The sequence below is a fragment of the Solanum dulcamara genome, chromosome 2, assembly GCF_947179165.1.
Source record: "Solanum dulcamara chromosome 2, daSolDulc1.2, whole genome shotgun sequence".
Taxonomy (NCBI): Eukaryota; Viridiplantae; Streptophyta; class Magnoliopsida; order Solanales; family Solanaceae; genus Solanum; species Solanum dulcamara.
The window spans coordinates 29,348,499-29,366,863 of NC_077238.1; the positions used below are offsets into that span (position 1 = coordinate 29,348,499).

The 18,365-nt window shown below is 38.1% G+C and overlaps 1 protein-coding gene across 1 annotated transcript; it reads right to left on the reverse strand.

The window, feature by feature from the left end:
- Positions 1-14,358: 14,358 nt before the first annotated feature.
- Positions 14,359-14,739, reverse strand: LOC129871062 (uncharacterized). The gene has a single exon (XM_055945930.1). It carries the CDS (start codon positions 14,737-14,739, stop codon positions 14,359-14,361), a length of 381 nt encoding a protein of 126 aa, XP_055801905.1.
- Between the last annotated feature and the right edge of the window lie 3,626 nt (positions 14,740-18,365).

Sequence of the window (18,365 nt, forward strand, 5' to 3'; positions counted from 1 at the left end):
AAAATCAAAGATTCTATGAATTTCTTTGACCCCATCCTATAGATGAACTTTCTAACCAACATCCTATCCTCCAGCTTAGGCTACATCTGAAACCAACAACGAACACCACTGCTCTAACCCTAACTGAAAAACAAATCCTCGAGAGCTACCAACACAACCACAGAGAACTAATAATAGCAGTCACAAGCCACAATAAGAGATCACACTTTCCAAATTCTAAACTAACCATAACCGGTATCACAACCCTCAAAAAGAATGATTTCAAAAGATTGAACAAACGGACTATCGCATTACAACCAAGAATAAGATCAAGGAAAAAAGGGAAGAGACAGCCAACTAGAATACCACAATACTACTAAAGGATGTACCACCTTTCTCATAACACCAATAGTTAAAATTCTCCAAACTACCATTAAACCCAAACACCAAGACAACCATAAAGGAACCAACTAGGTAGGTAAAAAAGGAGCAACCTCAACTTCATAACCTTAGGGCTGAAAATACTGATAAAGCATAGGAAAGAATCGACAAACGGGATCTACCACAACTCCAAACATACTACACCTCCATTCACACATTGCCTGAACAACCAACCTTTCAACTATGTACCATACAATTCCAAGCAATAAAGATAAATGTCTAAATGAAAGAAGAGAGATACTAATCAAGCAACGCTATTTATGCACAATGGTAAGAAGAGTTATTCAACCACTACTTATAATGGGATGATACACAACTAAGGCGACCTTCTAAGCCAAGTAGATTCACCAGCAACGAAACTCCTAAAACTAATGACGTTGGTCTAGACACCTATCTAACAAGGATCAACACTACAACAAAAGAAACTGACGAGAGAGATAAAAGTGAATAGCTAACTAGCTTGGCCGCAAACTCAAAACAAACCACCTATTCAAAGGCATGAGGAGTTGCTCAACCATCACTTCTCAACATAAAAACTCTACCTAGTTGTTCCTCTACTAAAAGAAATTAGCTACAACGCTAAAACATATACATATAAGTCCAAGTAAGGCTACTTTCACCATCATGGAACAATTTACAAATCAAATAGGCACGTATGGGTATGAAAACCCCAAAACCATACAATATAGGTAATGAATAACAAAACAATGAAATCACCCAAATATAATCTATAATGGTACCTTTGGCCTTTACCAACCTATAGGAGTATAGAATGGATCTTGACCAACCCCGAACTAAACACTTGATATACTACCAACCACACCCTAAGCACTACCTTTAACTAGAGATATCCTAAAGCCACAATACTGACCTGGCTAAGAAAACTGCATATTGGTCCCATGATAGGGACACCCTCTAGATCGATGGCTAAGTTTTCCACAGATACGACAATGCCCAACAACTCTAGTCTGAGGAGTAATAGATGTCATTAATATTTAAGTGATCAACTTCTGCCAGGGGCACTCCCTAGACCAGTGGTCGAACTTTCCATAATCATAATAGCCATGAGAATAATGTCCCATAAGAAGATGGACACTACAGCCTGCTGAGCGCGAAGCTAAACCTCTAGATTTATAGCTCGTACTAGGATCACCCCTAGATGATTGTAATGGGGTCCTGTAACATTCTCTAACAAAGTGTCCTTTCTCGCCACATTCATAGAAACCATCACCAATACCAGCCTACTAAAAGAACCTAAATAAAATAGGATGAGCTCCAACACCTAAAGGCCCAATGTGCAAATTAGAGAAGTCTCACCTGAACTTTGACTATTATAAGCTCCATCACCTATTTGAGAACCTCCTAGAACTAAGGTGCAATAGTTGTATGCTGAATGGGTTGAAAAGAAAGATAACGCTCACCTAACTGATACTCACCCCGAAGTGGGATGCTATCACAACTGTGTTGATGGCGAGGACCCTTACCGCTATCTATGTAAGCCTTAGGGCCTTCACATGACTAGCAACCTAGGGAAAGGTAGACCCAACCTCTATTAAGTGCTCTGACGCCATATAAAGTGGCAAAAATAACCCCCTAATGAACTCCTGACTCATATCTTAATCTGTAGGGGATGAGGTAGGGTTATGCCTAGCCCACTCAAGAAATCCCATGACATACTCTAATACTGATGATGAACCCTACTAGGGAACTATTAATCCAACTTTGGTCTGAGGACAATCCACTAAAACTCTGATAGAACCTGTTGATGCTCCTACCGAGTTGACTAGAAATATTATGCTATTGATCTAAGAGAGAGTGGATTTCAAAGGATCATCTTTAGAGGTCAATCAAAGCAAAACACACGATAAGGAATCAATGAATAGGATTTCCTAAGAATGCCCTATATTTACTCAATGATAGGACACAAATGTCTCTGTATTGATCTGCAGGACTCTACTAGGTATTTCTCTCATACCAACGATATCGGTCAACATAGAAATCTGATACCAACTTGTCATTACCCAATTTCTTAAGTCATGATGGCACCTCCTAACACCCACTAGCAGGTAAGCCTAACCCTTAACCCTTAGCGTAGAACCAGAGACAACAAATGGGATATTTAGTAGAAGAGGAACAATTAAAGAAAGAAATAAATAGTAATGAGAACAACAGAAATAATACACAAGGAACTACCCCAAGACCTAGCATCAGTAGTACTCAAGCATCAAAATCAAAATAGGAATACAAGGCCTTTAAAATACAAATATAAGTACAGAAAGTCTTCAAAAGAAAGTAGAGACTAACCCTAGAAAACAATATATGTAAATTGGCAACTATGGACTCCAAGAACTCACCAAATCTTTGAATGTAACCTACTCTGCACCGAGTCCAATCACCGCGATAACCCATACTATGATTTATAAGGTGCAAAAGTTTCGCATGAGCACAAAACAAAAGATACTCAGTAGGCATAGGTCGACTGAGCTCCACAGATAAAGCAAGTATAGATCATATAAAAGAAGGTAAATAAAACACAAGGAACTAATCAAGAGCTAAAGCAAGGTAAGGCAGGAAATAAGAGTAAAGAGATTAGATACATAGAGAGAAGAACTAGAGTCAAGGTACACACTTGGAAGCGCCAACCAATAATCTATTTCCAATAAGAAGGCACAATAGGAGTCAACTAATAAAAATGAAATACTAACACTAATCACATAATCACCTAAGGACTAATCCAATAGAACCTAGCATGAAGTACCAATAATAAATCAGACTAAGAAACCTTGTAGACCAAATATAATCAAAATATACGATAAGTACAAATATAGTCAACCAATAACTGACCAGATGCCCATGCCTCCGAGGTACAAAAAATGACAAATATACCTCCTGCCCCCATAAAACTCAAGGACCAAATAACAAACAAGTATACTAGTGATGGACAATGCTAATGAATGCAAGTTTGTAGTAAAACCCAGTAACATCATCGGTGGCTCACAGAGATAATCAATAAACCAAGTATATAGTCCCACCCGAGTCCTTAGCTTATTAGGTGGGACCCATACAGCTCCCTTATCCAGTTCAGTGGTGCACTAACCAGAGGGACCCATAGGGGATGCAAGAATTTTGTATATATTGCTTGGGCTTGAACAAGGTATTATAGAAACATAAAGCATCCCCATCATGGTACCGAAGAGTGAATAACCAATCTAATGTAGAAAAGGGCTATATCGCGCTAGATAGTAAAGGTATCCCAAATACAGCCAATGTAGAAAAATGGTGCATCACACCGAATATCAGTTAAATTGAGCGCATCCTTGATGCCTCTGAAACTGTAAGTATAAAATAAGTACGTCCTTGATGCCTCCTAAATCTCAAAACCAGTCTTCAAATAATCTAGGTGATATGACTCCTATTAAAATCAGTTTTAAATATAGTTAAAGTATGAGAATACCTTTTTAAAAATAATAGTAAAAGTCCTTTCACGAACCAGGATCATACCACAAAACATGTGAAAATTTTGATTCAATGCAAGCATGCCATCACCAGCATCCAAACAAGACACATACAATCTGAAATAGTAATCGTCAAGTCATACAAAGTTATCAAGGAAAATAAACTAACCTGGGATCCAATTACTCTTCAAATATGGCCTCCGACCCAATAATAGATAATAGACATAAAGGCGTCAGAAGACAACCACTAAACATAGAGTAAAGTAATCTGGAAAATGGCTCAGAACCATATAGAGGGAGAAAATACCTCTAGGATCGATACCTTACACAAAAATGTGTCATCTCTGCTCCTTAAGAGCATAACTAAGCCAAACCTACAGCTACAGTGAGCCATAAAGGTCTCAGGTACTTGTATAAAGGTACACCATCCATAATAAGCTTTACCAGAAGCTACGCCTAGCTATAAGGGTGGTAAATCACAAAGATAAAGCATCTAAAGCTCAAACCTAGCCTAAGGCTATCAATATAAACTCTAAAAAAGGTAATAAGGCTAGGCAATACCTTATATGAGGCCTATAGCCTAAACTAAGGATTTCATGGGACTATTCTATTCTAAGTCTCAACCGAGAATCAAGAAATGGAATAGGAGGAGGAGAGCTCTAATCTCAGCAAATACTAACCTAAATTAGATGCAACTTATAATAAACCATATCTAATACATCTCAGTCAAAGTGGGATACCATAGCCTCCCTCGAAGCTGATCATGCACATTTTGAATCCTTCAATTTGAAGATTTCTACCTCTAAACCACCTCTAATTTCCTCTATGCTAGAAAAATATTGATCATAATGTCAATACGATTCTTTTGACACTAAAATTGCATTTTTTTTGGAGACAGATCCAAAATTGGGTCAAAAATAGAACTATGGGACCTCTACTAAGAATCCCAATATCGACTCTATGAAAAGATTCATTTGACCTTATGAATGTTTGTTCCAAAATACAACACAATTTGATGTTCGAAACTAAGGAAACCAGCCCATGCATCAATTCACCATTAAAGGTTTAAAGAAATAGAGACTAGTGCTTCCGGGCATGAAATTACCTCAAACGATGAGTCTCCAACGTCCCCTAAGTAGTCCTATGTGTAGTCACAATCAATGCGCACATATAATGCTTGAAATTGCCATAAATGGAGCTCCCAAGCATAAGAAATCGCAAAATAAGTATATTGGGTCTGGCTATTGCGTGGCTCGCGATCGCAACCTACTCCTAAATAAAGCATCATGAATGTTTCGGAGCCTCCCGCGATAGTGGAGAACAGGGCTTATCAATATCGCTATCGCGAACCTAGGCAATGCGATTGGTGAGGTATGGTACTCTGTGCTTCACGAACATAGCCCCCAGGCCTGCGAATGCGAAGGTCATTTAGACCTGCACCAGCTGAGTTGTATTATCTGGTTTGCCCAAGTTGAAAAATCTGCAATGGGGTACTTAAGATTTGTTAGGAACCCTGCGTGTAAATGAACTATTCTACCCCACTAAATTCAATGTTATGTAGTAAATGGCACACTCAAAGTTTCCATTCGAGGTCATCTCGATAAAAAGTAGGTCCCACACAAAAGCACCATTTTAAGCCAAAATCCACAAGAAGGCTCGGAATGAGACTGAAAGCCTCAGGAACCACACAAAAGGTTGTTTTAGACCAAACTTGACATTCCATAGCTAACTGCACTAATGGAATTTTAATCAAAGCATCTTTACACAAAATCTTGACCAAAGTCAAACTAAGGCTAAAACTTAAAGGCTCAAACTCATACTAAAAGCCTCGAGACACAAGCCAAACATGCTACTAGCCTAAAATTACCATTCTGGAGCTGATAGAACCATTAGAATTCCATTTTAAGATTGTTCTCTTACAGTTTTGATTGAAGTCAACTATTCAAACTCCAAGAGATCCAAAATAGGAAAACGGGCTCAAACCCCAAAAAATTGACCAGGCAATCAAATTGTCAGAGCTAGCAAGTCATAAATGACTTGGAGTCGCTACAGAAATGCTTTAAATGATAAAAAGATGGGGAAATGGAGAAAAATTCCTGGAGGATCAATTCAAAAAGATTGGTGATAAGTACAGGGAAAGTCAATGATGTCTGCTACCTAGCCCACAATAAAACCTCCAAAATAATGATTGAACCTAAGTTCAACCTCTACTGATTAATGATGCTTCCTAACAGTGCCGCCTTGGGTTGGTGATGGACTGACTCATTCAGGGATGGCATGAGTATGCTATTGATAAAATCAAACCATTATCAAGAAATAATATTTATATCCTTCTTTTTTTATCATAACCCCTCGTCAATGCCACCTTGGGTTGGTGATTGACCGACTCATTCAGGGATGGCATGAGTATGTTATTGATAAAATCGAACTGTTATCGAGTGATAATATTTATATCCTTTTTTTTATCACAACCCCTCCTCAATCCATAAAGAGGTAACATCAGAAATCAATGGGGCTAACCACCTCTTTAAACTATCTAAGGACTGCAGAAACAACTATGAGAAGGAATCTCGAGAATTCATCTCATAACCCAGGGCCTCATTGATGTCTGAGGCACTACATGTAACAATCTTCCCATGAACTTCCACAGATTTGAGAGGCCCCATAGGAACTACCTTTTTCTTTTTTGGAAGATGTCGAGTGTAGGCCTCATAGAACTTCCAAACCCAAGTGGGTACATAACGAGTCCATCCTTTAGTGAACCACTCGAACTTGTGAAACTAAATCATCCGTCAAATAACTGCTATAACACTATCTTCATCCCAGTGGATACCACGTGTCCCTCTTAATGGACTGGCAACGCATCAATGGTTTTGCAAAGCTACCTCCCTCATCTTTGAGGGGTCTTTATATTTTCCACAGTGGAATCACATATCCACAATACTTTTTTATATCTCCTAAGCTTTTATCCTTGTCGGTTACTTGAGGTTAACTTCCAATTCTTCTCAGTATCATGTCAATTTTACTATAATAATGGTCTTATCTTCTCGCCTTTTCATACTACACCTTCGGTTCATAGCTATCATTTCTTTTTTTTGTCCGATACTCGTACTTATTTGATCACGTCTATCTTGAGTGCTCCCTACAATAGTCCTTCTATTCTTTTAGTCCATGGCCATTTTTGTGCCCGAGGAGTTTCATGTTACCCCTATATCCCTTAGAAAAATCATTCCTTGGTATCACCGACCCTTTTGAATCCTTCTAGTACGTTATCCAATATATGAATCACATGATTCTGGATAGCCCATAAGTTCATGTCTTCCATCCACAAGTTATTTTAGTCGCTTAATAACCAATAAAAGGTTACCATAAAGCATCCTCTAACCACTACCAGAAGGAAATTAAGATCCAATAAGCACCACAATATTGTTTAGTGCCTAACTCGTATGGTTTCCCTCTAGGTTCATTCTTGAGTTGTGAACAACTTATCTAGTTCACCACTAATGGTTGAGGGTTTTGTACTTTTCCACCAAAGTGGAACCCAATTGCTGGACACCTTGCCCTCCAACAGGAGTTTTCCTCCGACCTAAAACTTTCTAAGTAAACATGGGGGACCCTTACCAACAACACAGAGGGTACCCCTACATCTTTAGTCCATCATAATAGGGGTACTCGGTATTAACTTCCAAGCCATATGATAAACTTATAGTTCATTCCTTTTTTTTCTAGAAAATTTCGGCAGAGTTTCCTCTATATTACTTACTATTCCAAACCCGCACTCAGGAAATACCAACAATGCCATGCAAGGCCGACGTATATATACATGCATATCATATCATATCATAGCCACAATGCCTCATAGGGCCAATATATACATATGTTTATAGCATCTCATATCCCAGCCGCACAGGGCTTCCTACATTAGGCACAAACAAAAATGACAAATTGCCCCATATAGCCAGCAAAAACTATACTTATCACTCCCCTATACCTGTGACCGATCAGTCTCCAGTTTGATCCGATAACCTAGGAGGTAAAGTGTGCTCCCTGTCTTTATCCATTTGCCATCTTCTTGTCTTCCCCTCTTCATCTTCCTCGCTTGAATCTAGAAGACATAGATAACCAGGTAACCCCTGGTTTACCAACGACCAAGATAGAGGGCTCGAATATACTGTAACACTTATCATAGGAGCCAGCCTGACATAGTGCTCTATCATAAGAACCATTGGCATGGCTTTCAGAACCACTTCCCTTGTCATCAAATGATCTGGGGAATTCTTCATTGGGACCTCCGAGGGATCGGTCTCAATAGCATACTCAGGGTCTTCTAAAGGATCGGTCTCAATCGAGTAACTAGGACTCCACCTGCTTGGTCTTAGAGCCTGGGGTCCCATATGTACCCTGGGGGCCTTCTCTTCACCCCCTCCACTATCCAGAGCTGGCCTTTTCATTTTTCACCTCAGCATGTACCCACCTGCAAGAAAAGAGGTCAGAAACAAGCTTTACTTAGAGGTATTACCATACACCTAGTAGTTCGTTAGAGAGGGATTATCCTAATAAAACAGCTCTATCGCCCGATCTAAGACAAGAAAGAAAGATAACATCCTAACTGTCTTATAGCCTCTTATTTATAGATGTGGTACACAACACACCGATAAATAAAACTCTACTAGACACAGTCTATAAACATTCAAAGAAAGGACCGCTCTGATACCACTTCTATTATGACCCAACCTTGTAAGCCATGACGGGGGCCCGAATTAGACACTCACATATACCACTGTTAACTATAAGTAAACTTGTTCCCTATTTGAGTTATAATGTATCAACAGGCACAATAATATATAAACTGACGAGGCTATCATAACATATAGGGTCATCCCATAATAAAACCCGTGCGAGCCGACAAAGCTATCATGAAAAAGGGGATGTCCCAAAATATCCGTCTTATAGACACAACTGCACATACATATATATACAACCCACAAATATGTCCACCAATCTCTAAGAGTAAGAACAGTAACATAAGGCTGGACAGGGCCCCCACCATACCAGTAAACAAATAAATATATACATTGAGAGTTAGTACCAAAATCTAGGTTTCGGCACAATGGAGCGCTTTTGAATTGCTGAGTGGGACTCCTACACTAGTGGATCCCCAAAGTGTGTATTTGTACCTGCGTGCATGAAATACATCCCATCCTAGAAAGGGGGGTCAGTACGACACATGTACTGAGTATATAAGACATAACATAGTATAACTAAGAGCATTTTTGAAATAGAGAGTCAGGAGATGTCGGCGTTACTTAAGGAACCACTGTACTGTACTGGTAAATCATATAAAAAAAATGCATGCTCATATAATACCATATAGCCGGCCCTTTTCGGGACTCAGTGAATCATATATGTAGGACCATCATAGGTCCCGGCGCCATCATCACTTATCACATCACATCACCATACATATATATATACATACAAACCCGGCCCTCTAGTAAGGGACTCAGTGAGTTGTTTATGTCATTGTATTATCATGTACTCGTATAGCATACTCGGACCTTTAGTGAGGGACTCGGTGAGTTGTTCATGTCATTACAATATCATGTCCTCCTAGAACGTACTCGTCCCTTTAGTGAGGGATTCGGTGGATAATATAGTGAACTGCGCATGATTACGTACCCAGCTGGGGACTCGATGATAGGAGGGGTTACAGTATACACGAGTAGAATCGTGAGTAACCATATGCAATCTAAAACATTATCCAAGACTCAATGAAGTAATAAAAATGAATTGTCATTTGAAAATTAGTGTGATAATCATATCATTCATCCCTCAAATAGCACTATTGGTTATATCAAAAGTGCCTTAGAAACCATAAGCGTGAATCAAGATGATACAAAATAACTTATAAAAGTCAAGGACATTAATTATCAGAGAATCTCTAAGAAAAGAAATCATGAATCACCCTCGATACTTATGAATGGAATTACCCCCAAAGCTCATATTAATCCTTACTTAATTCTAAGACATGCCAAAAAAAGAAGGGACTGCTTTACATACTCTCTACTTTCCCTCATGTAGTCTTCATATACATATGTGTCGTGGAATGTATGGCCCGATCCTTAGATAGTAACATATGTCGAGGAACATTCGGCCTGATCCTTAGATAGTAACATATATCATACTTGGCCCATCAAAGGACCCGGTACCATAAATATTTTATCATAACATCATAACTTATGTCTAAGACATATCAAGAGAGAAGAAGGGTATCTTTACATACTTATGCCAAAAATATGTTTAGAGAAAGAAGGTAGCTTCACATACCTCTTATGGATTACCCTTAACCACGTTCGCCTCGTCGTCTTTTGAACCTATATAACATGAAAGCAATACTAAGGTTAATAACCTTCCACTTTCCAATTTCCAACTCTACAACCAAGTATCCTTAGGAATTATTTCCTTATCCACTTCCCTCGACTAGTTTATTACTAGTTTCGAAGTTGGCAGAAATCGGGCAGCATCTCCCCTGTAACTTGCCCTATCCCAAATCTAATCTTGGCAGACATATTACCAACAACAACCAGAATCTATACATACAAGTAAATCACTTCAACATTACACAATACAAACTCCAACCAACTCGCTCAAATCTACGATACCAAAATAGAGTTTTTAATCTTTATTTCATAAAACCTTTAACCATACCAAATGAAGGGTCGTGTGGCTGTAACCAGCAGCATCCACACCCTTTTTATTACACTTTCCATACCTCAAACACACAACCAACCCAGCTGAAACTGCAGCACCCCAATCACAACACACTACTTGACTTTGATTTAACTCTAACGGCTTCAATTTAGTTTGTTTCTAACGTCAAGCATTCTTATACCATCTTTCCACATCTAGACTCATTTAATACATGTATTATACTACATAAAAACATCATAAACTCCTATTTTAAAGGGAAAGCCTTATCTTTCCTGAAATTCGCCAAAACTCGCCTCAGAAACTCTTTTAGTGCGGCTGAAACTTCATGGCTGTTTGTTATCCTTTTGGTACTGCTCCAAATCATAAATTTACATTACTAACACCTTCATACTCTCATGGTATACCCTAGATAATTAATTCATTGAACGAAATTGGAGAGCTTACCTTTTTGGCTCAAAATCCATGGCTCCCTCTCTCAAGCGTAAGGTTTCTTCTCTCTTTTTGTTTTTAGAATTTTCTTGATAAGGATGAACTAAAGGATAAAGATGAAGCTAATGAGTCATAAAACATATATATATATATATATATATAAATATAGTCCACCTTAGGGGTGACATGTGTTAGCCCCTAATTGGTGACATGTGTCAAGCCCTCATAGGGCCAATGCACCTCCTCCTCCCACTATGGGCTGCCACATGGCAGGTGGGGTCCACCCCTTGCTTCAGCTGCTACCATGTGGCACTCTCTCTTGCTTCCATGTTTCACTTTCATTTCCCCCTCGTGGGTTCATAATCTCATCTTACTTTACGAACCTATGTAATCTTTGCTACGTAAGCTTGGTATAAACTCAAGTAGCTTAAGAATGTAAGATTTTCAAGTTGGTAGCTTACGTAAGTAAGTTGAGTCCTACGACTCATTACTTGGCCTCCAACTTTTTCCAAATTCTTATAACCCTCTTTCCAATCTTTTGTATTATGGGGTATTACATTCTCCTTTTCTTAGAGTTACTGATAGCGTTATAGATTATCCGGCTCACATGGTGACTCCCAAGAAGCTTAAGAACCTTTCAAGAAACTTAAGAGCCTTTCAATAAACTTAAGAAGCTTAAGAACCTTCTAAGGTACAAAAGTACAGGGTATAAGACAATTGATACAACGACATGCCAATAAGTGTCTTGTATGCAGTTCAATATGCCCATAAAGCGACATCATTCTTTCGGGAACAATCGGATCTATTTGCATTTATGATCTTGGTAAAGATGCCTTTTGATCTCCTGGTTTGAGACTTCAACCTGCCCACTTGTTTATGGATGATAGGGCATGGAAACCTTGTGATTTACACCATATTTACTCAGCAGCAAAGCAAACACATGATTCTAAAGATGTTAACCGCCATTACTAATAATAGTACGTGGAGTGCCAGACCGTGTGAATATAAACCTCTTTAGGAATTGAATAACACTACACCCCTCATTGTTAGGTAAAGACACCGCCTCTAACCATTTTGAAACATAGTCCACAGCAACCCTTATATACTTGTTCCCATAGGAACTCACAAAAAGGCCCATAAATCGATCCCCCAAAAATCAAACAACTCTACCTTTAGAATAGGAGTGAGAGGTAATTCATGTCGCCAAGGCACCCCTCCTTATTTTTGTCATTGCTCACACTTCTTAAGTAGAGAGTAGGCGTCTTGATATAGCATAGGCCAATAATAGACACAGTACAGTACCTTGGCATTTGTATGTACTCTCCTATAATGGCCATTAACTGATGACGCACGACAAGCATCAAGAATAGCATCGACTTCAACTTCCAGGAAATACCTCCAAATCATATGATCTACACACCCTCGAAATAGGTACGACTCATCCCAAAAATACTTCTTGGCATCAAAGAGAAATCTCTTCCATTAATAGAAGTTCATCCCTCCAAGAAAAATCCTGCATACCATAAAATTACCAAAATTAGCATATCAAGGGGGAGAACTACTAGACACCACCATAACCAACTCATCCAGAAATACTTCTTTAATATCTTTTTCATCGAACACAACCACATCTGACTTAAGCCTAGATGAATGGTCTGCAACTTGGTTCTTACAACCTTTTCAATCCTTAAATTCAAAATCAAACTCTTGCAATAATAACACCCAATGGATCAAACTAGGCTTGGCATATTTCTTAGATATCATGTAGTGTGTCGTGGCATGGTTGGTGTGGACCACCGACTTAGTTCCCAAAATATAAGCTTTAAATTTCTCAAAGGCATACACCATGGCTAAAAATTCTTGCTCGGTGATGGTATAGTTCTTTTGAGCTACATTTAAGTCTTGCTAGCATAATAGATGGAATAGAATAAATTTCCTTTTTGTTGACCAAGCACATCCTCCAATGCAATGCCACTTGCATCACATATAGGCTCAAAAGTAATACTCCAATTCACACTTTAGAGAAGTCTTTAATAAACTTCTGGTAGAAACCGACGAGGCCCAAGAAGCTTCTGACACTTTTATTGAAATAAGAGGATGCAATCAAGCAATGACTTCAAGTTTTGCTTGATAAACCTGAATGTTATCTCCTAAAATTTTATGGCCCAACATGATACCTTCCTTTACCATAAAGTGACACTTCTCCTAATTAAGAAGAAGATTTGTTTCAACACACCTTTGCAGCATTCTCCCAAGATGTTCAGGGTAAGCTTCAAATGTATCTCTCACAACTGAAAAATCATCCATGAAGACTTCCATTGTATTGTCTACCATATCGGTGAAAATAGACAACATGCATCTTTAAAACATCGCAAAAGCATTGCATAATCAAAGGGCATATATTTTAAATAAAAGGTATCATATGGAAAAGTGAAAGTAGTCTTTTTTAGGTCTTCCAGATAAATAGAGATCTGATTATACCTGAAGTAACCATCCAAGAAGGAATACCAACCGCGACCCGCGAGTAGATCAAACTTTTGGTCCATGAAGGGCATAGGAAAGTGATCCTTTTACGTGCAAGTACTTAACTTCTGATAGTCCATACACACTCTCCAACCATTCACCAGTTGCATTGATACTAGTTCATTCTTTTTATTTAGAACAATGGTCATACCACCTTATTGGGGACACATTGAATTAGACTGAACCATTTTCTATTCGTAATAGGATAGACAAGACCCACATCAAGCCACTTGATAGTTTTTTTATTCACAACCTCTTGCATTAGAGGATTCAACCTCCGTTGGTGCTCAACACTTGGCTTGTAATTACTAGCCAACTGAATTTTATGGGTACAAATACCGAGAGAAATTCCCACGATATTAGCAATTGTCCACCTAATAGCTTTAATAATCTTTTTCATTATACTAACAAGTGCTTACACATAATAATAGATCAAATATGCAATAATAATAACGGGCAAAGTGTTATTTTCCCCCAATAATACATACCAAAGATGGGAAGAGAGTACCTTTAATTTGAGCTTTGGTGGCTCGGATGGGTTTGCGAGTGGAGTCTCTCTATTCTTGAAATATATATCAAGCTTTATGGGATTATTGGAATAAGACCCAATACCCAAGAGATCAGCCACAACCTCATCATAATAGGAAATCTCTTCCCTATTAAAATTTAACAATACTACAGCCAATGATTCACCCACACTAGAAATCTCATTTACACTCGCAACCACCTCATCAATTACATCAATGACCGATATCACATGGAGGTCATTTGTTTGATTCATAGACTTACAAACATTTAATAGAACTTTTTCACCATTAACTTAGAACTTTAACTCACTGCTTCCCATATCAAAAAGGGCTCTACCGATCGCTAAGAATGGCCTGCCAAGAATAATAAAGACCTCAGCATCAATCTCACAATCAACGATTACAAAATCGGTCAGAAAGATAAACTTATCAACTTTTACCAAAATATCGTAGAGGATGTCGATGGGATGCTTTATGGAGTGGTCGGACATAAGAAGCCGCATTATGGTTGGTTTAGTCTCACCCAAGACAAGTTTCTTGAATATAGCATATTGCATCAAGTTTATACTCGCACCCAAATCACAAAGTTCTTTAGCAAATTGAGACAACCCAACGGGAAAAGAAATAGTAAATGCACTGGAATCATCTTTCTTTACTACCACATTGCTCGACATGATGGTGCTACAACTATGAGACACTAAAAAGTCTCAAAATCCATGCTCCTTTTTTTCATCACCAATTCTTTCATAAATTTAGCATAACTGGGCATCTGTAACAATGCCTCAACCAATAGAAAATTGATAGAAAGGATCTTGAAGAAGGAAAGAAATTTTTTACATTTGGCATCTTCATCCTTCTTTTTCAATCATTGAGAGAATGGAAGATTTACCTTAGGAAGTGGTGTTGTAGGAACCATGTGACGAATGAGGGGCAGATCTATGTAGATTGAGGCGGTGCCATGCCATCAGTGGTCTTAGTTGAAATACTATATATATATATATATATATATATATATATATATATATATATATATATATATATGTATTTATAAGGTAATTCATAAATATTTAGTGTGAAACCCATAAAAATAGAGAGCCTTGTGGTACAAGCGGTTAAAGCTCAGGTTTAATACCTTAGGGATGCAAGTCTGAGCCCTTCCGTGAGGCTGTATTTTCTTTAAAACTTTTTTATCATGCAGGTAATGAATATATTGTAAAAGAAATTGTGAGTAAGTAGATTTGAACAATAGACCTCTAGTAAGTAAAATCTTAACTACACCAATAGTGCAAGCCTAAAATTTGTATGTAAATTTGCTAATAAATATTAAGTATTGTCATGCTTTTCGCTAGAGTTTTTGCCATGGGTCACTGTTCAAAGCAATGTGTCACCTAGAGATTCAAAATCTTGGATCCGCCTCTGAGTGGAACCACTCCCACATTAGACTTTTTAACCCCACCAGAATCAACAACCATCAGCGTGTCATTAATTTTATTACATGCTTCATTGTTTAGCTCTTCGGCTTATTCATCACTTTAAAAAATAAAGGCTTTTCCCTTTCTTGAACTGGTGGCTTCATCATTGGGTGCCTTATTTCCAAAAATATTTCCACTCTGAGTTAATAATTCCATATATTATGCATTTGTATTCTTTAGATTAACCACCATATCACTAAAGAGACCACCATTAGGTCTCGAATTTAAGTGGGCATAAATTTGGCCCATTTGGGCCTCAATTTGCTTTATCGACACCGAATGAGAGGTTAAGATTTGGTTTAATAAAGAGAAGGTAGCTTTCACCTCTTTGATCACTTTGTCTGAACCTTCTATCTTGTTGAGAATATAAGCAAGCATGTCCTTAGTCCAAAAACTCTAAGTATCGGCTTTTGATTCTTTGGGCTTTGCATGGTCATGAGGAGGAACATAATGATCTTGCTGACCGTGGTTTTCTCTCTAATTGTTGCCTCGATCGCATTAATCCCTTTCACGTTCTCTACAACCACCTTCTTGGTCTTTTTTCCAACCTTGATTCTCGTTTTGCCTTGGATAGCTCGGACGAGAACCCCTCAGTTGATTTGCTAGAAATTGGACCTTTTCATTGAATATTCCATCGAACTTGTCATCCTCCAGGCTCAACCTACTATTGGCATCTACCGCATTCACAGTCTTATATCCCCCGCCCATGACATATTTAGAGAGAAAATTGATTTGAGTCATTATTTTCTCCATATTCTTATCACGTTCATGATTCTTTTCTAGTTGTTCCTTGCTCATCCTAATATAGAGAGGAGACATATGGTCCTCTCTTGTGTGCCATACATAGTTGATTTTAGTCATTTCTTCAAGCAACGCCGATTCCATGGAAAATGGTTGGCGCATGATACCTTCTCTAATAAGTTGATCATCCACACCTTTGTTCAACATATCAAGGTTACGATAGAATACTGCTGCAACACATTGTCCAGTAGCCAATGAGTAGGACATTGCAAGGGCAACTTTTGGAACCTTAGCCAAGTCTTATGGATCGGTTCCCCATCAACTTGCTTGAAGTTTTAGATGTTATCCCTCAATTTCATCATCTTGGAAGGAGGAAAGAGTCATTCATACAAGGTTTCTGTGAACTCTTCCCAAGAAGTGATTTAATCCCTCAGGCTTGGCTAACCACTTGGTTGCTTCCCCCATTAGAGAGAAGGGAAACAACCTCAATCAAATGGACTCATCTGATATATTCTTGAAAGAGAAAGGACTACACACATCCATAAAGTTTTGAATGTGGTCATGAGGATCCTCATGACCTAGTCCCCCGAAGAATCCCTTCATTTGTAGCAATTGCAGCATCATCTCGGTCATATGGAAGATCGAATTACCCACAGTTGGGGTAATCATATTGCATCGGCACTACCCATTTTGTCAATATTGACATTATTCATGTTTTCGATGTCATCATTGTAACCATGTACACTAGCATTTTTACTCCCATGAATGCTCATATCCTCGCCTAATAAAGACAAAAACAAGAAAATAATAGTAAGGGAGTTCTACTATAAACAAACTAGATCACAAGCAAACTTTAATAAAAGAACTCTAATCACCATTCCCGGCAATGAAGCAATTTTTGATAACACTCAAATACACTTTTTATAATTCAAAGTGTAGGCAATCGTTGTTAATAAAAATACCCGACTAAGAGTTGGGGTCGAATTCCAAAAGGAATGGTTTTAGAATAAAATTCAAGTATGAAGTACGTAAGTTCTCTAAATTGTTGTAGAGTTGGAATAATGAAAGTGCGACATAATATAAATTTGTTGGTTTCAAATATCAATTAAAAAATTTACTAGTTTATTGCTTAAAAGATCAATAGTAACGGAGTTCAAACAAGTTTTAGGGGACTTCTTGGATAGGTGCGTACTTAGAAATGTAATACGAATGAGGGTAAATGTACAACTCATATCGTTAAGTATCAATGGATAGGCTAGGTTAGACAATCATACATAAAGTATCTTTCAATCACTAGTCATCTATCCATGGAAGCCCTCTCAAACCTAAACATGGAGGCTAACACAAATTAACCCAATCCTTAGCATAATCTCCTCTTGAGAGAGAGATTTAAAATTGACAAGCATATATTAATGTCTATTTGTTCATTCAACCACTTCCATAACCTTCTCAAGCTGATATGAATATATAACATATAACTATTATTGAAACCACAACTCATAAATGAATACATGCTAAATTAATAAAATCCATATCAAATTAACAAGTCGTGAGCTAATACAAGAACTCAAATTTAAAAACTATAAGTCAACTACATAAGCACTCCTCCTAAAAGGATGAGGTTTAGCTACACATTGAAAAATTGAAAGAAATTTTACCAAAGTAATTGTCTCCCATTAGAACCAGCAAGATAATACTTCAATTTCCAAAATGCCCAAAGCTAGAATTCCCCAATTTCATCCAAAAACAATATCAAAACCCCAAGTAAATGGAATGTTCTATTCTCAGAGTTCACAGCAGTGCACAAAAAGGTAGCTAATTCACTCTCTTCTGGACTGTTTATACCTTCCCCAAAAATTGGCTAAAAAGTCATACCTGGACCACTTTCGCAACATTAGTCGCGCTTGCCGAAGTGGTCAGAAATTCGCCAAGAGGGGAGCAGTCTTGATTAAGATCGCAGATCAGGTTGGCGGGTCGCCAAACAAAGTTCTTCCTCACCCTTTTTCCCTCTCAGAATGCTCAGAAATTATAAGACTTTTTGGCGAGCTCAATAGATCTCACCTACCACTTTAGTGAGTTGCCATCTT

Coding starts and splice junctions, on each gene's coding strand:
- LOC129871062 (XM_055945930.1), bottom strand. CDS start 14,739: ATGTCGAGCAATGTGGTAGTAAAGAAAGATGATTCCAGTGCATTTACT.